General features: G+C 37.1%; 1 protein-coding gene across 13 annotated transcripts in view; it reads right to left on the bottom strand.

The window, feature by feature from the left end:
• Positions 1-21603, bottom strand: part of ORC4 (origin recognition complex subunit 4) — a 133711-nt gene that overhangs the window by 3429 nt on the left and 108679 nt on the right. For all 13 annotated transcript variants that reach the window (XM_058300965.2, XM_071216456.1, XM_058300966.2 and 10 more), the window contains 4 exons: positions 17030-17116; positions 4834-4942; positions 1715-1810; positions 1563-1630 (listed from right to left, as the gene is read on the bottom strand). In XM_058300965.2, coding sequence (XP_058156948.1) covers positions 1563-1630; positions 1715-1810; positions 4834-4942; positions 17030-17116 — 360 coding nt within the window. The remainder of the gene's footprint in view (positions 1-1562; positions 1631-1714; positions 1811-4833; positions 4943-17029; positions 17117-21603) is intronic.

Below are 21603 nucleotides of genomic sequence, written 5' to 3'. Positions count from 1 at the left end.
GTCAAAAGATTTTGCTACATAAAAGTTTAAGACAGTTGCAGCAAAAAGGGAGATAGGAAAGACCCCTAGGAGCATACCGTACATATGTCATTAGGGTATTAAAAAAACACATTAAATTATGAAACACTAACCATTAAATATTGATACACTGAAATAGATTCCTGAGCTTTCTAGTCCTTCAGCCTTGTGAAAAATAAACATTGCTATTATATACGTTCTTTATGTATAATAAAAACTTTTCCTGATAAAAAAGGTAGAACTCAGACACAATTTGTCTCTGAAAATAAGAAAATTCTGAAGGCCAGTGGTGTTGGGCTGAATAAAATTGAGGTTTAAAATTTTTAGGCAGCAAAGTAGTTATTTAAAATGTGAAATGAGTAGCTGCAAACATGTAAGAATTTAAAATAGTAAACACTTTCTACTCTTACAACACCCACAAACTGTAACTATCAGACAAATATATAGACATTAGGGAGAAAAACCTTCTGGTATTCTGAATACTTTTCCTGTTGCTGTGAAGAAACAGCAATCCTCTGTACTCATCTTTTCTTGCTACGAGAAATAAAATTCCAACTATTAGAACCTAATAAGGACTACCAGAAGACTATGGGGTCTACTGCTGTAAGAAAAAAAAAAAGTTTCCCATAAAATCCTCCAAAAGAGCTCTGTCCAAAACCACTAGCCACACGCAGCTATTGAACACTTGAAATGTGGTCAGTATAAATCAAAGCCTCAATTTTAAATTTCCATTAATGTTCATTAAATTTAAAAACTAATTCAGTGAGAAAATTTTAAGTTTGGAATTATTTGGGTTATGTAAATCAACCTTTTCAACTACAAATTCTATATGAATGAAAAAAGATCAAGTACTTCTGGTATTTTAGTCAAGAAGTGCTATTACTGTAAAATACATGCCAAATTTCAAAGATTTATCATAAGAGAAAATGAAGGTAAAATACTTCATTAATGATTTTCATACTGATTATACATGGAAATGACAATTTTTTGATAAATTGGTTTATATAAAGTATTAAAGGTAATTTCACCTTTTTAATTTTGTAGGTATAAGAAAACCTAAAATGACATGATGTAGCTCATGCAATTCTAGTGCACATGGGAGCCCTAGATGAATGTTCCCCATGTTTTTAAAAAGCTTTTAGAACTTTCTTCGTAAGCCCTCCCCAGCTGAGGTTCTTTCCCCTAGTTTACTACCGGCTCTTAGCCACACTTGGCCTCTGTTCACTGCCAAGATTATAAAGGCAACCCTTGGGGGAAGCGAAAGCTTTATCGATGTGTTTGCTAGACTGTAATCAGTTATTTTCCAGGATGCAAAAGCTAGGAACAGACAGCAGAGGGCAGTATAGACTTCTACAAACTGGAGAACTGGCTGCTTTCTTCAGAACTTTGCATTTTTTGTTAAAAATTTGTTTTGGGGGGAAAAAATCCTGTGCTAAATAGCTAAAGTTTTAAGAATTAGAGTACAACAACTTTGATATGTACAATCAAATTAAAAGTGAAAACATAACTTGTCTGCAGAAAATTAACAGCAAGTCAAATCTTACCTTCATGACAACAGGTTTCTCAAAATTATAAACAGAATGGGCTTTCCTTTGAACAAACTTCTGAAACTCTATGTAGAAAGCAATGACAACATTAATATCTTTACATAGGAGTGTGGGAGGGTAAGAAAGAAATTACTAAAGTCTCATCTCACCATTATAGACCATTTGAAAATTAAAGGGCTCATCTTCATAGATGTCATTTAAATGTTTCATTGCTATTATAAGACAGATTTCCAAGACAGATAGACCTACAGTAAAAGGAAAACAAACTGAGTTGTAGTTTAAATATTTAATGATGTATATGATTGAAATAACTGTCCTGAAAACAGTATAATATAATGAAAGATTGTGCTTTTGAGGGGTGGGGATGATCAAGATCCCTCCAGGTTCAAATGTGTTTCAGTCACTATTAGCTATAGCATCTTTAGCAAGTTATTTAACCTTCCTGAGCTTTGTTTTCATCTCTGCAAAACAGGGATTTTTCTACGCTTACAGGGGTGTTGAAAGGAGTGGAGACAGTATTATCACTCACCCATATGACCCATAATAAACAATAAATAGACGTGGCTATTGTTACGTGGCTTTAAAGGTCACAGGGCCCAAAGGTGGGCTTAGAGAATCCCTAAACCCCTGGAAATTATATCCAAATTTGTGTATACAGACATAACTCGGAGATATTGCAAATTCAGATCCACACTACCATAATAAAGCAAATATCATTTAAGTCACAAATTTGTTTCCCAGTATATATATTTTCACTATATTATAGACTAAGTGTGAAACAGCATTATGCCTAAAAAATGTACATGCCTTAATTTAAAGATATTTTATTGTTAAAAACTGCTCACTATCATCTGAGCCTTCAATGAGTCATATTTTTTAGCTGTTCAGAGTTTTGCTTCCATGTTGATGGCTGCTGACTGAACAGGATGATGGTTGCTGAAAGCTGGGGTGGCTGGGGAAACTTCTTACAATAAGACAACAATGAAGTTTGCCACATTGATTGACTCTTCCTTTCACAAGAGATTTCACTGAAGCATGCACGCAAAGCCGTTTGATAGCATTTTACCCATTAGAGAACTTTTTTCAAAATTGACAATTCTTTTTGAAACCCTGCCACTGCTTCATCAACTATGTAATATTCTAAATTCTTTGTTGTTATTTCAACAATGTTCACAGCATCTTCAAAAGGAGTGGGTTCCATCTTGAGAATCTACTTTGCTCAACTCTAAACAACCCCTCATCCATTATTAAAATTTTATCATGACATTGCACCAATTCAGTCATATCTTCGGGCTCTACTCTGAGTCCTCTTGCTTTTTCTACCACATCTGCAGTTACTTCCTCCACTGAAGCTGGAATTAACTTCTTCCAAACTCCTGCTAATACTGATATTTTGACCTCCCATGAATTGCTAATATTCTTAATGGCATAAAGAATGGTGCATCCTTTATAGAAGGTTTCAATTGACTTTGTTCAGATACATCAGAGGAATCACTACCTATAGTTTTAAATAATAAGACTTGAAAGTCAAAATGACCCTTGATCTAGGGCTGCAGACTGTTGTGTTAGCAGGCATGGAAACATTCGTTGTGTATATCTCCATTAGACTCTTCGATAATCAGGTGCATTGGTAAGATTTTGAAAGCAGTTTATTTTTTTCTGAGTGAGTCTCAACAATGGGCTTAAAATATTCAGTAATTCAGTAAATTATGCTGTAAACAGATGTGCTGTCATACAGGCTTTGTTTTTCTACTTACAGAGCACAAGCAGAGTAGATTTAGCGTAATTCTTAAAGGCTACTGGCTTTTCAGAATGGTAAATAAGCACTGGCTTCAACCTAGTCACCAGCTGCATTAGCCCCTAATGAGAATCAGTCTGTCCTTTGAAGCTCTGAAGCCAGGTATTGGTATCTCCTCTCTAGCTATGAAAGTCTTCCAATATCAGGTTGCTTTGTCCACACTTAAAATCTGTTATTTAGTGTAGCCACCTTCATTAATTATCTTATCTAGAGCTTCTAGATAACTTGCTGCAGTTTCTACATCAGCATTTGCTGTTTTACCTTCAATTTTTATGTTATGGAGATGCCTTCTTTCGTTAAACCTCATGAACCAATCTGACAGCTTCAAACTTTTCTTCTGTAGCCTCCTCACTTCCCTCAGCCTTCGAAGAATTGAAGAGTGTTAGGGCCTTGCTCTGGATTAGGCTTTGACTTATGGGAAGGCTGTGGCTGGTCTGATCTTCTATCCAGACCACTAAAACTTTCTCCATATCAGCAATGAGGATGCTTCGCTTTATTATCATTCATTTGTTCCCTGGAGTAGCATTTTTAATTTCCTTCCAGAACTTTTTCTTTGTTTTCACAATGTGGCTAACTGGCACAGGAGCCCTAGCTTTCAGTCTATCTTAGCTTTGACATGCCTTCCTCAATAAGCTTAATCATTTCTAGCTTTTGATTTAAAGTGAGAGATGTAGGATTTTTCCTTTCAGTTGACCACTTAGAGGCCATTGTAGGGCTATTAATTGGCCTAATTTCATTATTGCTGTGTCTCAGGGAATTGAATACTCCAAGGAGAAGGAGAAAGAGAAAGATGGGGGACTGGCTGGTGGAGCACTCAGAACACACACGACATTTACTAAGTTTGCCATCTAATATGGGCGTAGTTCTTGGTGTTCCAAAACAATTACAATAATAACATCAAAGATCACTGATCACACAGCACCATAACAGAGATAATAACTGAAGTTTAAAATCTGTGTGAACTACCAAAACATGACACACAGACACAAAGTGAGCATATGCTGTTGGAAAAACGGTGCTAATACTTGCTTGATGCAGACTAGCCACAAACCTTCAATTTGTAAAAAAACGCAGTATCTGCAAAACATTATAAAGTGAAGAACAATAAAATGAGGTATGCCTTTCTAGATTCTCAAAAGGGTAGTGAGCCCAAAAGGTTAAAATCCAATGCGCTTCACTAGTACTTGACATACTAAATGTATCAGCAATATAGTCCTACCTAGACTTCCAATGGGACAAGGAAGGCAGAATGAGCTCCAAGTGCCCTTCACTTTAATATGGGAGTGATAATATATACTTTAAAGCACTGAATTAAGGGCTGTATGAAAGTACAGCTGGAATATCCCTACAGAATGCTTTATATAATGCACTATGCTTGATGTTAATTATAATTAGGATTTTGAAAAGCATTTCATTATCTAAGTTTAAATTTAAATGCCACAAAAAAACCACCACAAGCAGGTTTCTCACCATGTACAATATTTGCTTTAGAGTCCATGCTGCACAACTGGTTTGCCTCCATCAGATCTGCTGCAGTCATAAATGGATGTGATGATGTTACACGATTTAAAGCAAGCATCTAGGGAAATGTATAAGAAAAACAATTACATATTTACTTAACCATTTTGGAGATATTCCCAAGCAAAACTTCCTAATTAATGAGTCTGTTGTTATGGGAGAGTAAATACCAATGCATGGGATAGATATTTTCTCATTTAACTCTATTAAAATATAGGATTTCAGTAAGAGTGCCACATTACTATGAATGCAAATTACAAAAAAAGGTCTTGCTGCTTTCCTTTACCACTTCCCACCTGCATGTCTTATTTAAACCTCTTCAAAAGAAAAACATTTAAAAAGGAGTAAGATAAGAAGAAAGCAAAGATAAGTGAGAATGCTAATCAAAGCGCCAGAAAGAAACCAAAATGACAGGACAAGACTTTGTATAAACTTTTTCTAGGAGTTATTTACTAACTTCTAATGGTGAATGCATGTATTCCTCCTTCCAGCCTGCACTATAATAGAATGAGATGATCTCACAAAAGAGCAGCAAGTGAAACTGAACAAAGCTAAAACATTAAGTTACTGTAATCAAGGAGCAAACATTAGACCACAGCATCTAACTTGTATTTTAAAAGCCCCTTTACATATCAGCATGGATATTTCAAGTTTCTATGAGGCTTAGAAAATTATGAGGGAGGGGCAGTTAATATAAAGAGCATCCTCTACAACATGGATAGATGGTTCTCATCTAGAAACCAGCAAAAGCAATGCCCTTTTTCTAGTAATTGTCCCCTTTGTGTCTCTCTTCAAAGATATGGGAAATCAGCAAGAGACTGTCCTGCAGCAGGTGGGGTTTAACAGGAGGAGAATGACTTCCTATAGGGATTATAAACAGGTAGGATTACACAGGGAGCTCATGAGCACCAGTGATATACTATACCTGGATGGTTATAGAGCTACTTTTTAGTTTTTGTTAAACTGTACATTTAAGTTTTATGCACATTTTCTATGTATATTGTATTCTACCATAAAAAATGTCTAAACATGTTGAGGGAATGTGGGAAAGCATATATACATTTAAAAATGTACAGTACATATATTAGATATATGTAATCATAAATAAATGTACAGTTGACAGGGCTCATGACATTAAGGATCCCAGTGAATAGCAGTGACTGAAATTCTGTTCAGACCACTGGCAAGGACATGCAAATGGCCTGGAAAGAAACCATTAGAAACTGTGAACCATCCTGAAGTCAGTGCTCCCCTTTTGAGAGGAGAAATACCAGCTTAATAGTCCTGTTGCTAGATTCAGATACTTGCTTGAACTTACCAAAGCTGGCAATAAATACAAAGAACATTCATTTTTTGGTCATATAAACTATTTTCCTTCATTTTCATTAAGTGTATTTCTGTATAGCTTACTGTTCTCTGAAAGAATGACAAGGTTTGGTCCCACTTCTATGGACTTCTCTTCAACCCCAACAATATAGCACTATTCACAAACTATTATTTGATAATATGATGCTTTTTTTTCATGATTATTTTCTATTTTCTGCAGAATGATGTTCATATCTGTTTCTGTGACCTCAAATAGACGTTTTACTGTCAGTGGGATGTCTACTTTTTAAAATGAATTTTGCTGAAAGTGTCTTTTGAAATGTCAATAGAGGATGCATTGAACAGTCTACACTGGAAATCAGAGAATGCTGGCTTGTAATTTAAATATACTTTTCTCCAGATGCTAAAATTTAAGCACTAGACTGAAAATAGAATTTTAAAAATTAAGAACAACAACAATAAAACATTCTATTTAATACTAGAAGAATTCTCTTACTCCAGAGGCTGAAAATCTAGTGTGGCCTCTCTCAAGATATGAGAAAAACATCTAAATTAGAGGGAGCAGCAAGTGGAGGTCTCACGTTCTCTCTACAAAGATTTTTGGAGAAAAATCCAAATGGGTCAAAAAGTCTAGGATTTTTATTTAATAAAGTTAAAAAACAAGTAAAGAGGCTTATCTGAAACACAGATATAGTCCATGTGGTTACATTAATCAGAATTTCAAGGATTTCTTAAATGTGTGTCTATTACTAAAAGTAATTTTTAATTGTATTTGCTATGAGTTCAGAGATCAAGAAGGAATCCCATGTATTCTAGCTTGGCTTAAGCAACACTGAATTAGAAGGTAGCAAATCAATACCTACAATGTTCTAAGAGAAAAAATGTGACTGAAGTTGTATACAACCAAACTGCTGTTCAAGAACAAAGGTAGTATTTTTATACATATATGATCACAAAGAAAATGGTTCCCATAAACTCCTCCTGCAAAATATACCAGGATGAATCTAAGCCAACTGAGAGATGATGGAGTAACTATGACAAAAGGACTGGCTAGATCAGATGAGCACAGATGGAGGGATGGTCATTATCTGGAGACAGTGGTTTGAGATGAGTGGCATTCTTTAAAAACCCTGCAATATGGCATTTGGGTATAGTAGCTGGCTGTGAGTCTGGGATGTATCCTGTCTCCACAAAGGGTAAATGACTCTTCAGAATGGTGCTGACTTTCACATTATCAGTTCCTGAAATAATACATAAATTATCCTTTATGAGTATCCCCTTGTTTTGAGATACCCAACTAATACATGTCTAAAAATACTTAGAGCATTTCCATGTTCTGCAAATAGCTGGGAAAGGATACCTTGATCCCCTTACAATGGTAAAAGAGTTCTTCCATTAGTATTCCCATGGATAATTGCTTGCGAAGTTGGAACATTCTGTGGGATGATGTGCCTGGAGATGTTCCATCATTTCCCCTTATGACCAAGTGCCTGATGTGATGAAAGATGATGCAATGTTCCAAACTGAGCAATGGAAGCCATACCCGTGTAGCAGTTTAGGAATTCTAAAAATAGATACTGGATTATATTTGTAATCTGGTCTGTACCTGGGTATGATTAAATAATGATTAGGGCTTTGACTGGGTCAGATCAGTAGGGCGTTCGAGTCTCTACCCCTTGGTGGGTGGGGAGTCACAGATAAAAGGCAAGGCAAAGGACAGAGGTGAAGCTTTTTGGTGCTGGAAGATTTTGATGCTGGAGTTTTGATTTGGAGCCCTGGGAAATAAGCACACAGAGGAAAGAGAAGCCCTGGGAAGAGAGGACCTGAGCCAGGACACAGAGGACACAGAGGGATAGATGGCTCCTCAGACACAGCAGAAACCCCAGGGAGAGAGAGACAGAGCCGTTTGCCTGATAGTCTACAGTTGACCTTGTGGAGAAAACATTGTACCTGAGCCCGGAAAAGCAAGACCTGGGAAGAGAGGAACCCAGGAGGCCTGAACCCTGGCAGACATTGCCAGCTACCTTGCTACAACACATGGAAGTAGACTTTGTTGAGGGAAGTAACTTAATGCTTTATGGCCTGGTATCTGTAAGCGTCTACCCCAAATAAATACCCTTTATAAAAGCCAGCAGGCTTCTGGTATTTTACATTAGCACCCTTTTGGCTGACTGATACACCTTGAAATTCCACCCTGAATTAGGTAAGTCTAGGACCAAGAAGAAGGGAGAAAAGAAAATAACAGGAAGCAGGTGGTCCATAGCGCTGCCTGAAAAACATGTGCATGAGAATTAAGAAAAAATTACCATCTTTTTTTAAACCACTCAAATCAACCAGTCCAGGTTAGTTTAAGAGATAAGTAGAAGTTAACGATTTCATATTTAATTGTACAAAAAAGAATAACCAAAATTACACGAAGAAATTATTCTGTGAAAGAAGAGTTCTCTTTCCATGTACTTAGCCATCTCTTCAACAACTAAAGCAGCTCTTGGTTCAAAGCTGTTGCTCAAATATTTGAAATTTTTCCTATATTTTTTGTAAAGTTAAAATTTACTAATTGAAATAGGGTTTCCAGATTTAGCTAATAAAAATGCAGGGTCTCCAGTTAAATTTAAATTTCAGACAATCAATCAATAATGTTTCAGTGTAAGTATGTCCTGTGCTGTATCTGGGACATACATACACTAGGACCTCTCTGCCCAACCTTAACCAAGGCCCAGGTGCATAGGTAAGCAGAATTTGGCAATCCCTACCCTTCTTTCCTCTACTAGTCTCCAAAAACTCCTTTACTTTCTTCTATAAAAAAATTTTGTTAAAGTATTTTTGACATACAAAAAAGCCATAGAGAATAATATAAAGAATATCCATGACCAGTTCAACACCTTAATATAATTTTATAGAGTTGAAACCCCTTGTACCCTTCCCTAATTGGATTCTCTACTCTTCTCCATACAAAATATTACTACTTTATATTTCTATTAGGTTGGTGCAAAAGTAATTGCAGTTTTGCACTGTTGAAATTTGTACTGTTGAAATTTGCAATCTGATATTGGTGTACTTTCCTAAATGTGGTTATGTTATACATCATTTTAATGTGTATTCCTGCTTTATTTTTTTTCTAATGACTTATTACTTGCTATTTTATATTATTTTAGACTAGGGAAATGATATTAGCAAATTCGAGTGATTTTTTTCTTATTTGAGTTAAAAATGGGTCATAAAGCTGCAGAGACAACTCACAACATCAGCAACGTATTTGGCCCAGGAACTCCTAATGAATGTACAGTGCAGTGGTGGTTCAAGAAGTTTTGCAAAGGAGATGAGAGCCTTGAAGATGAGGAATGTGGTGGCCGGCCATTGCAAATGGACAATGATCAATTTAGAGTAATCATTGTAGGTGATCCTCTTAAACTACACAAGAAGTTGCTGAAGAACTCAACACTAACCATTCTACATTCTATCAGTATTTGAAGCAAACTGGAAAGGTGAAAAAGCCCAATAAGTGGGTGCCTCGTGATTGACTGAAAATATTAAAAAATTGTAGTTTTGAAGTGTCATCTTCTCTTATTCTACGCCACAAGAATGAACCATTTTTTGACTGTATTGTGATGTATGATGGAAAGTGGATTTTATATGACAACCAGTGATGACAAGCTCAGTGGTTGGACCGAGAAGCTCCAAAGCATTTCAAAAAGCCAAACTTGCACCAAAAAAGGTCATGGTCACCGTTTGATGGCCTGTTGCTAGTCTGATACACTACAGTTTTCTGAATCCTGGTGAAACCATTACATCTGAGAAGTATGCTCAGCAAACTGATGAGATGCACTGAAAACTGCAAGGCCTGCAGTCAGCATTAGTCAACAGAAAGGGCCGAATTCTTTTCCACAACGCCGGATCACACATCACAAAACCAACACTTCAAGAGCTGAACTAACTGAGCTACAAAGTTTTGCCTCCTCCGCCATATTACCTGACCTCTCAACAACCGAATACCACTTCTTCAAGCATCTCGACAACTTTTTGCAGGGAAAAAGTTTCCACAACCAGCAGGATGCAGAAAATGCTTTCCAAGAGTTCACTGAATCCTGAAGCATGGATTTTTAGGCTACTAGAATACACAAACTTATTTCTCATTGGCAAAAATGCGTTGATTGTAATGGTTCCTATTTTGATTAATAACGATGTGTTTGAGCCTAGTTATAATTTAAAATTGGTTACACCAACCTAATATTACATGTGTAGACACACACACACACACACACACACATCTCAGGACCAAGTTTTTTTATTTAACCCCTATGAGCTTACATCAATATGATCTAATTTTCTTTTTTTTTTTAAATTAATTTATTAAAATATATCACCCACACACAAATATACATTAACAATAAGTGCATAGCAGTAGTTGCAGACTTACAAAATAAACATATATAAAACCATGCAAGATTTTCATAATTCACTCTACCACCAACACCTTGCATTTTGTTAAATCTTTTTAACTAATGGTTAAGGAACATTGTCATGATCTAATTTTCAATAACACAGTGTAGTAATATTAGAAAATAGATACTGAGGAAGTGGCTGTGGCTCAATCACATGAGCCCCTGTCTACCATATGGGGGACCCTGGGTTCACGTCCCGGGGCCTCCTTGTGAAGGCAGGCTCACCTGCACACCGAGGACCGCCGCCCAGCCCACAGATGTTGCAGAGAGCTGACTCAGCAAAGGTGATGCAACGAAAGAAGGGAGGAAGAACAGAGAAGAGCTGGCAGCAAATGAACACAGAGAGCAGACAGCAAGCAAGCTGCAAGGGGGGAGGGAAAAATAAATACAGAAGAAAGTACAGTGCAATGGACACAGAAAGCAGACAGCCCACAAAAAGCTGCGGGGGGAGGGAGGGATAAAAAAAAAATAGATAGTGGATTATGACTGTAAACCAGTCTGAAATTTCATTTTAAATTATGATTAGGGCTTTGGGCTACATTAATAGGGCTGTGAGTCCCCACCCCTTGATGGGTAGGGACTCAGATAAAAGACATGGCAAAAGTCAGAACTGAGAGTTTTGAGCTTGAGCCCCAGGAAGTAAGGACACAAAGGAGCCTGGAGTGAGGAAAGAGAGAAGGCCATGGGAAGAAAGATGAGCCATTCGTCTGATAGTTTGCAGCAGCAGAGACCAGAGAATGAGGGGCTGAGACCAGAGAGAGGAAAGTCCCAGACTCCAACACGTGGCAGTAGACTGGTGAGGGGAGTAACTTACACTTTATGGCCTATCCCAAATAAATGCCCTTTATAAAAGCCAACAGATTTCTGGTATTGTACATCAGCAGCACCCCTTTGGCTGATTAATACACACAGTGAATGAAAGAATTAGAATATCACAGAAGGACTTACTTGATTTATCCCACAATATATACTCAATAATATCAGAATATAATATTACCATGAACAATATGATTAAATCAAAATGTATAAGATTTTTTTCATAGCTCTTTTTGGTCTTAAGATGTATTCCACTAGTACCACACAGTCACATTAGTCTAGCTTGAAGTTACTTCTTTTGTGGTTATACTACCAACTGGATATACATATAGGTTGATTTGTTTTATTTTATTATTAGGAAAATTTTTTATTGTTACATGATTATATAAAATATATGGTTTCAAAGTCAAATCTACGAAACAAGGTGTATTCAAAGGAATCTACATTTTATTGATTAATGTTAGCATTTACCCTTCTTTTGCTTTTATATGAATATATATTTGTAATATAAGTAGCCACAGATATTTTTTAGTATTTAAAAAAGTTTGTATTTTCTTTTACATGGTTAGCTTTATGCACATTCTTTTATTAATCTCTATTTTTGGCTGTGATTTCTATGTTGGCCTGATAAAAAGCAATTTTTAAGTTTTATATGAATATTCTCATACTTTCTTCACACTTTTTTCACTGAACATCTGAGAATTTATCTGTGATGTGCCAATTATAGTTTCTTTCTCTTGTATATAAATGCACTTTAATTATTCATTCCCTTATTGATGGACATCTGCCATTTCAGTTTTCTGCAATTATAAACAAGATGCAATTAATGATCTTGTACATAACTTCTTGTACATCTCAGTTTCCCTAGATACCGAATTTAGTAAAGTGCTCTCTGCAGTGTCTATACATATTTACACTTCCAGCAGCAATTGATTTAATAGTCAAAAACACAATACCTTCAGATGATTATCCTTTGGGACCCTCCATACTGGTGGGAAAAAAAGTTTAATTGTAGTGTTAATCTGCATTTCCCTGGTTACTGGATAGGTTGAATATCTTTTCCTATTATAGATAATGTGAGATTCTAATCTGGTGGATTTTCTACACATACATTTAGCTCATTCCTTTATTATCTTTGTACTATTGTATTAATAGAAGCTGTCTTTGTAGCAGCTCTGTATACATTATGAATAGCATGGATGAGTATATGAATTTTATATATCCTGCTCCCATCAGTCTTTTCATTTTCTATGTCATCTTTTGGTGTACATTTAAAAAGCTGATGTAATAAAGTTTATCCATATTTTCTCTTATGGCTTATGATTTGTGAATCTTGTTTAAGAAGTTTTTGTCTAGCCCAAAACTACAAATATACTGTTATGTTTTCTTCTGAATTTTGTAAAGATTTTTTTTTTTACATATAGGTCTATCCAGGAAGAACTTACTATTGAGTATGTAGTGAGAGTATTTTTTCCTATTTAACTCCTGAATTTTTTGTTAAAAAATTATCCAAATTATATACACTTAGTCAAATCTTCCCTCCTCATTAAAAGATTATCACCTTTGAAGATAATCAACTCTAAAGGAAATTTTCTTAAATAAGAAAAACAATTTTTAAAAACCATAAAAACTAATAAATCAAAAAACCAGGAAGTGGATGTGGCTCAAGTGGTTGAGTGCCATCTTCCCACATGGGAGATCTCTGGTTCAGTTCCTGTGCCTTCTAAAACAAACAAACAAACAAACAAAAAACTAACAACAAGCAAACAAATGAAAAATAGAAAAATGCCAACTCAGGGTAGCCAATGTGGCTGTGTGGCTGAGCACCAACTTCCCACCTATGAGGTCTCGGGTTCAATCTTGGCCCTGGAATGTCAAAACAATAAACAAACAAAAAAAACCACACACACAAAACTCCAACCCCCTCATTCAGGGTGGTGAAATTAAAAAAAAAAAATTCCCATGAATTTAAAATGTAAAAGAATCTAAGTGCAAAGGCAAAGACCAAAAAAAGAAGGAAGGTCTAACAATGAGCCCTTGATACTAATGTCTATGCTTGTAAGCCTGTGCACCTGAAATAAGAACAAGGCCTAGAACTGCAGGGTGCCTAAGAGTTACCTCTTGAGAGCCTCTGTGTTGCTCAAATGTGACCAGTCTTGAAGCCAAACTCAGCATGTAAATGTGTTGCCTTCGCCCCAGCATGGGACATGACTCCCGAGGATGAGCCTCCCTGGCACTGAGGGATTACTACCAAGTACCAGCTGAAGATGTAACTAGAAAATGACCTTGAATAGAAGGGTCAACCCGGACCAGCAGAATATCTCAGTCAACATATAATACCAGGAGTTAAAAATGCTTTTTGACCTGAATAAAAGGGGGAAATCGAAAGGACAAATGAGTTTATATGGCTTTGAGTCTCCAAAAAGAGCTGGGAGGTTATCAGAGGGGCTGCCCTTATGCACACTTCAGCAGAGTCCCAGAGACAGACAAAAGTAGATACAACCCCATGTATTGGTTCTTTTGAGGGCTGCAGAGACCCAGGTTCTTTGGTCATGGCAGATGGAGTTCAGTGCCATGTTACTTGGCCCTACTTCGGAGTTTGTGTTTCTGTGCGATGGAGCTGGACTCAGATGTGATCTTTGTCCAGAAGCCTCTCCTGTTACTTTTACCAGAACTGTAGTTGGTTCTGGGGTTTAATGTATACCCAGGGGACCTGAATCTCTGGACTGACGATGTGATAGCCAGGCCCTGGGCCTCAACAGACTTGCAGCTCCTACACTCTGGTTTATTGGACTTACCCCACTCAGCTAACATGGAGGTGAAGAAGGTCAACCACCACACCAGGGAGCCGACAGTGAAACTGAAAGCAAGAGAAGTGCATCCGGCATCCATGTGGAATCTAAGCCCCATCTTGATATAGATGTGGAGTGGACACGGACATTCTAGGGTCCACAGGATGGAGGAATAGAGTATGGATTAGAGTGGACTTACTGATATTCTATTCATGAACTATTGTGATTAGTAATCGAAGAAAATGTGGCATTGGTGTGGAGAGAGTGGCCATGGTGGCTGTTGGGGGTAGGGAGTAGGAGAAAGAGATGTGATGTGGGGGCATTTTCGGGGGTTGGAATTGTCCTGGGTGGTGCTGCAGGGACAGTTACCAGACATTGTATGTCCTCTCATGGCCCACTGGGTGGACTGTGGGAGAGTGTGGGTTATGGTGTGGACCATTGACCATGAGGTGCAGCAGTGCTCAGAGATGTATTCACCAAATGCAATGAATGTTTCATGATGATGGAGGAGGTTGTTGTTATGGGCGGAGGAGTGGGGTGAGGGGGGTGGGGGGTATATGGGGACCTCATATTTTTTGAATGTAACATTAAAAAAATGAAGACAAAACAAAACAAAACTGGCAAAACAATGACAATTTTGAGGAAGAGATATTTTCCCAGAATAGTAGAAGTTAGTGTGTGGGTGTATGTGTGTGGAGGGGGGGAGAGGGAGAGAGGGGGAGAGAGAGAGAGCACATGCGAGCACGCGTGAGCATGACAGGTGTGCACACACGCGCGCACGTGCATGAGAAAGAAAACTAAAATTGGTATACAACTAAAAGCCCTATGTTAAAAACACAGTCCAAATATTCCTTTCAAATGTAAGACAGTTGTCACTGAAAATGGCAGTGTCCTTTAATGGATGGGAGGAGCATGAGCAAATGAGAAGGCAAATATATATGGAAGAAAGAAAAACCTTTTAAATTTCTTCAGCAAAATTTCTCCTGTGGAAGGAAAATCTTTAAATAAGCATGGCAGAATCATGTAATAATGTAGGGCATAGCTTTGAAGCCAGAGAACCTTGAATATAAGCCCTAGCTGTTCCACCTTAGCTATATGACAGTGGGCAAGTTATTTACTATAAATGAGCCTCAGTTTCTTTAAGAGTAAAGATAATAAAAACCCTAAGGCTTATGTAAGAGTTAGATAAAATGGAGGTAAAAGTGACCAATAAGAAATTCATGCAATCAAAACTATTTTGCTGTTAAAAAGTATTTGCTATGAGCAATATTCTAGAAATATCAGACTAATATCAATTATTCTTATGGAGGAAATTCTTTTATACTCAGAAAAATTAAGTGCCTCCTGATTTATACTGATATCATTTAAGCTTAAAACACAATTTCTTGGTGAAACATCATGACCAAGTGGGATTTGTTCCAGATATGCAAGGCTGGATCAACATTCAAAAATCCATATATATGTAATAAGATAAAGAAGAAAAATCATTTCATACCAACTGATGCAGAATAAGTGTCTGACAAAGTCCAACACTCATTCATGATAAACTCTCAGCAAGTTAGAAATAGAGGGGAAATACCAGAACTTGATAATGAGCATGTATAACAAACCTATAGCTAACATCATACTTAATGGTGAAGACAGAATGCCTTCACTAGGAGATGGGGAACAAGGCAAGAATGTCCACTCTGAGCACTCTTATTTGGCTTAGTGTTAGAAGTTTTAGGCAATGAAGTAAGGCAAGAAAAAAGAAATGAAAGGTATACAGATTGAAAAAGAAATAAAATTCATCTGTTTTCCAATGATGACTGTCTACACTGAAAATCTCAAGGAATCTATTAAAACAATCAACTTCAAGAATTTGGACGCAGATGTGACTCAAGTGATAAGGCCTCTGCCTACCATATGGGAGGACCCGGATTCAATCCCTGGGGCTTCCTGGTGAAAGAGAAGAGAAACCGTGCCTGCGTGGTGAGCCAGTACCTGTGTGACGAGCCAAGTGCCCGTGTGGGTGCCTGCACGGCAAGCCAGTGCTCGCACAGTGAGCCGAGTACCGGTGCGAGTGCCCATGTGGCAATCCGAGTGCCTGTGCAGTAAGCTAGTGCCCACCCAAGTGAGTCACACAGCAAGATGATGATGCAACAAAAGAGAGATGAAGGAGAGAGTCAAGGTGAAGTATAGCAGAGACCAGCACCTGAGGTAGAACAATTGACAGGGAACCTCTCTCCACATCAGAGGTCCCCAGGATCGAATCCTGGTGAATCTTAGAGAATAGGAGAAGACAAAAAGAGAAAGAGATACAGAAGATCATACAGCAAATGGACACAGACAGCAAAAACAGCAAGGAGGGAGAGGGGGAGGGAGGAAATAAATAAATCTTAAAAAAAAAAAAGAATAAGTTGGTTCAGCAAGGTCACAGGATATAAGATCAACACACTAAAATCAATCACATTTTACATACTAACAATGTACATACAGAAACCAGAATTAAAAACAGAATACCATTCACAATTACTTCAAAGAACATTAAATACTTAAGATACACTTAAAACATGTACAGGGTCTATGCACTAAAAATTACAAAATGATGATAAAAGAACTCAAAGACCTATTTAAGTTAAAGGAAAGATATACCATGTTCATGGATAGAAAGATGCAATGTAGTAAAAATGCCAATTCTCCCTCAATTTATCTGTAAGTTTAATCCAATTCCCATCAAAATATAATAAAAAAAAAAAGAAAGTGAGTAACAAAAATGAAACTACTACAAACCAATAGCATGTGTAATGACCGCAGGTTTTTGCTGAAATTGAAATGCTTCTGTAGTACTTCTCGTACACTTCTATCTTCTGAGAGACACTATAAGAAAAAAGAAATCAAAACTTAATAAGGGATAATGCAATTTAAAATCTAAATGCAAACTTGTTAGAAAGGTTGATATATCTAATTAACTCTGATATTTATTCATTATTAAATAGGTGGTGGTCTTAACTATAAAACACTAAAATCAAAATCAAATTTCTGCACTACAAATTTTCTTATCCCTTTGCATTATTTCAACAGAAACAAAGATAAAACAATCTTTTTTAATCCAAAATTGTTAGTCTAAAAAGAGAAAAGAGTCTGTGATGGTTTGAAGCTGTGTGTCCCCCCCCGAAAATATGTTCTTAAATATGGTCAATTATGGAGTGTGAACCCATTTTAAGTAGGACCTCTGGATGAGGCTACTTCAGTTAAACTGTGATCCAACCCAATCAAGTAGGGCCTTTATCCTATTACTGGAGTCTTGTATAAGTACAATGAAAATTCAAAAGAAGGAGAGAGAGGGGAAGAGATAGTGGGAGAGGGGGAAAGAGAGGGCGAGGGGGAGAAGCCAGAAGGTGAAACCAATGGAACCCAGGAGAAGGGAGAGACCAGAAGAGGTTGACATTGCACTGCCAAGTGATAAGCTAAGGACCAAGGATCAACAGCAGCCAGCTTCAGAATGCCAATCTTTGGAAAGAAAACAGCCTTGATATGGAGTTTCTCTTAGGTTGAAAACTGTAAGCAAATAAATTCCTGTTGTTTAAGCTGAACCATTACATGGTATTTTCTTGAGCAGCCTAGGAAACTAAAACACGGTTGAACTAGTGGGATGAACAAAAATGCAGCACAAAACATGAGAGAACACAAGTTACTATATCCAGGAAAACAGCATGAGCAATGTAGGATGCTTGTAGCATATTGAGAAAGATGAACAGTCATGTATCCCTAAGATTCAGTTACTGGTAAAAGGAATGTACAGAGAGAGAAAGGCAGAAAACCTAACTGAAAGCAAATGCAACTGTTTATCATAGAAAATATAAAGTGGAAGGGAATTAATATAGTGTGCAAAGACTAGGGAAAATTAAGATATTTATACAAGACATATCTGAAGGAGAATCTGCTAAATAGTGGAAGGTGAGGAAGGTTTGTGAAGAGCAAGAAAAAAATAAAAAGGGACATTATGGGGACAGAATGTCCCAGGAGGGGTAAAGAGTGAAATGTGGCTAAGAAGTGACTACAGAATTATCAACACTTAGTAGGTGGAAGAAGAGAAGCAAGGTAGGAGACTGAGAAAGATAATGAGGACCTGAAGAGGATCTGAGAGAGTAGCGATACAGCAACCAAGGGAAGAAAATTTCAAGAAAGAAATGTTTTCTAAAATTAAATACATATTTTTAAGAAGAGGCTAATGGCTTTGGAAATTAGGAGATTAACAGGGCCCTGTGATAAAGCAGTATCTTAAAAGAGCCAAGTGACTGCAGTGAATTAAGGACTGAATGGAGGAGAAGAACATGTGACAATGAAAAGATTGGACAAAAGGAGGGCAAATTCACAGATGGCAGGGCCAGGAAGTTATATTTAGGATGAGGAGGAATAATATTTCAAAATTCATCTGCATGGAATGGATTTTTCCTTATTAAAAAAATAGAAAAATAAACAGATGAAACATTTCTATATTATCTACAACTGCATGTCTCTACTTCCAATGTAAGAAAATCCAGTTCTAGGAAAAATTTCTAGTCTACTGGGAGGAAATTCCACGCTCTTGATAAATAAACTATCCTAGTTACAGTTCCCACTCCCTTGCTACGGTTTTTTCTGTTTCATAGGGCTTGCAGTTATTGTACATGTCTTTTTTATCATAAACAGAGCAAAACACCCTTTGCAAGGAGCCTGGAGAAAAATAATCAAATTAATATAAATGAAAATCTTTTGGAAATTAAAAAAAAAAAACTCTTTAAGCTCTTCTGTAGTTTTCAATACGTATGAAATTTAAGAAATATATGGCCAAATACCATAGGCAAACTGCAGTCTGGCTTCTGTAATCTTTGGTTTTTATCAAGTAACTTATAAAGTTGATATGGTAAAGTCATAACACTTAAAATACAGAAAATCATATGGGACAAAAATTGATGACATGAGTTTTCCATGTAAGAATTCAATTTTTTCAAAAAGAGAATTTGTCTTTTACATGATTCAAAGGGTTAATCTTCTATACTTTGTGCTTTCCTGCTTATCTCTATTTTTAGAGGTCTGACTCCCACACCCCCCTTCTTTCTTCCCTTTAATCAGATTAAGAATAAACAATTCTAAAACATCTATATGTGAGCCATTAAAAAAAAAATAACTTCCTTTATTATTTTTTTTTAAAGATTTATTTTTTATTAATTTCTCTCCCCTTCCCCCCTCAGTTGTCTGCTCTCTGTGTCCATTCACTATGTGTTCTTCTGTGACCGCTTCTATCCTTATCAGAAGCACTGGGAATCTGTGTTTCTTTTTTTGTTGCGTCATCTTGTTGTGTCAGCTCTCCGTGTGTGTGGCACCATTCCTAAGCAGGATGCACTTTCTTTCGTGCTGGGTGGCTCTCCTTATGGGGTGCACTCCTTGCATGTGGGGCTCCCCTACGTGCAGGACACCCCTGCGTGGCAGGGCACTCCTTGTGCGCATCAGCACTGTGCATGGGCCAGTTCCACACAGGTCAAGGAGGCCCGGGGTTTGAACCGTGGACCTCCCATGTGATAGGCAGACGCCCTATCCATTGGGCCAAGTCCGCTTCCCCCTTTATTACATTTTTAATTCCACCTTGACTCAAACACTATAAACTATTTCAGAGTAAAGATATTTTCAATATCCACTACTGGATGCCTATTAAGTTTAATAAGCTGTGTCAGTGAGGATATGATATCATGAGTTTGCAAACATGACTGAATTTTGCATCACTGTGAACTGACAGCTTCCTTCTTGATGGCTCAAGAAATGATGAAAGGGATATATGACTGGCATATATGACTGACTAACATAGCCCCTTACAGGAAAATGGGGGGGAGGGGGATGTCCCAAAAATGAAGTACACCTCCCCTTTTATTAAGAGAATATGATACATTTTCTTGTCAATGATCAGTATATGAGTAGCAGTTGCAGTATGAAGTTATTGTGCTGGCTGCATATTTTACTTGGCTAATGACATCTTCACAAGTAGCTTATAAGCATAAAGTTAAAGGGTTACTATGCTACCTCAGGACTCATGTTCCAGAGATAACTTAGTGGTAGTAGAATATGTATTACTTCTCTTAGTTAATTCCTGTTAACTCTTCTTACCTTCTGTTAACTAAGCAGGGAATTTAAGATAGTAACTAAACCTTCCCTGAACTTAGCTACAGTATTTGGGTATTTCCTTTGAGGAGATCTAGCTAGGACTTTAAATTCTCTTTTTCAGGTATTTCTCTTACATTGCAATGCTGAGATCAAAAGTATATTCTGTTTACTTACTAATTTTGATTTATTTGGGTAGGGCTAAAACAAACAAGTTAGGCAGAAAGTTCAGGTTCAATCCTATGCTACAGTTACCCTATTTTCCTGAGATATTTTTTGGATGAGATTCCATAGGTGACCTGTTAATTTACACAACTGCTTTTGGTTTAAACCTGCAATTTAAAAAAAAGAAACATGCCGGAAAGTCAGCACTGAGAGAAAGGAGAGCACCCTCAACATGGGCTTATCTAACCATAGCCAGAATCTCTGGCCATGGTGCTGATAGATTTTTCAAATAAATCTCTTTTATTAGTGTACCAAAGGAAGGTGGCACGAGATGAAGGGGACAGGGGAAGAAAGTAAAAACTAAGATCCACAAACCATTGCTAGTTCTACCTTATAAGGCAGAACTTCAAGACTTTCAGGAAGAGGACAGGATAGTGCTCAGATTCATTCCTACCATCTGCCAAAAAATTAGAGCCTTCAGCCTTCAAAAATAAAAAAAAAAGACGAAGGCACTGGGCAACCTAGGCTACACGAACACATTAGAAAAGAGAAAGAGCAGGTATGGAAAAAATAAAGCCCCAGTAAGAATACTTTTAAACTCTATTTAAAAGTATTCTCAAGAAATTCAAGACTGTATTTGAATTTCTAAAAGTCAGAAAAGCACAATGCTGGAATAAGACAATCATTTCAAGAGTTACAGAAGATGGAAGTCTGTAAGAGACTGAAAACTGGAACCAGAGACTACGCATATGACCCCCACTCTAGATCTAAGTTAGAAAGGAGACAAACTGGAAGCACCAACTATTAAGAAAGTGTTCCCATAGAATGGAATCTATATAAATACGGTATCAAAGAAAACTAGCTTGAGCTAACTGAAAGATCTGAATCCTAGTCAATATGGGGGGAGGGAAAAATGGAGGAACCACATCTAATTATAACATGATACACTATTTGAACTCTAAGGATAAAATCAGTCATTTTTACATGCCATTATATGTAATTTTATTAAAAAAAGCAAGAGAGGTGACTTCTGGGAAGATGGCTGACTAGACAGATCCGGGACT

Source organism: Dasypus novemcinctus, chromosome 7 (genome assembly GCF_030445035.2).
Source record: "Dasypus novemcinctus isolate mDasNov1 chromosome 7, mDasNov1.1.hap2, whole genome shotgun sequence".
In the NCBI taxonomy this organism is placed as follows: Eukaryota; Metazoa; Chordata; class Mammalia; order Cingulata; family Dasypodidae; genus Dasypus; species Dasypus novemcinctus.
The sequence above is the reverse complement of the archived record's forward strand: the minus strand, read 5'-3'. Positions and strand labels throughout refer to the sequence as shown.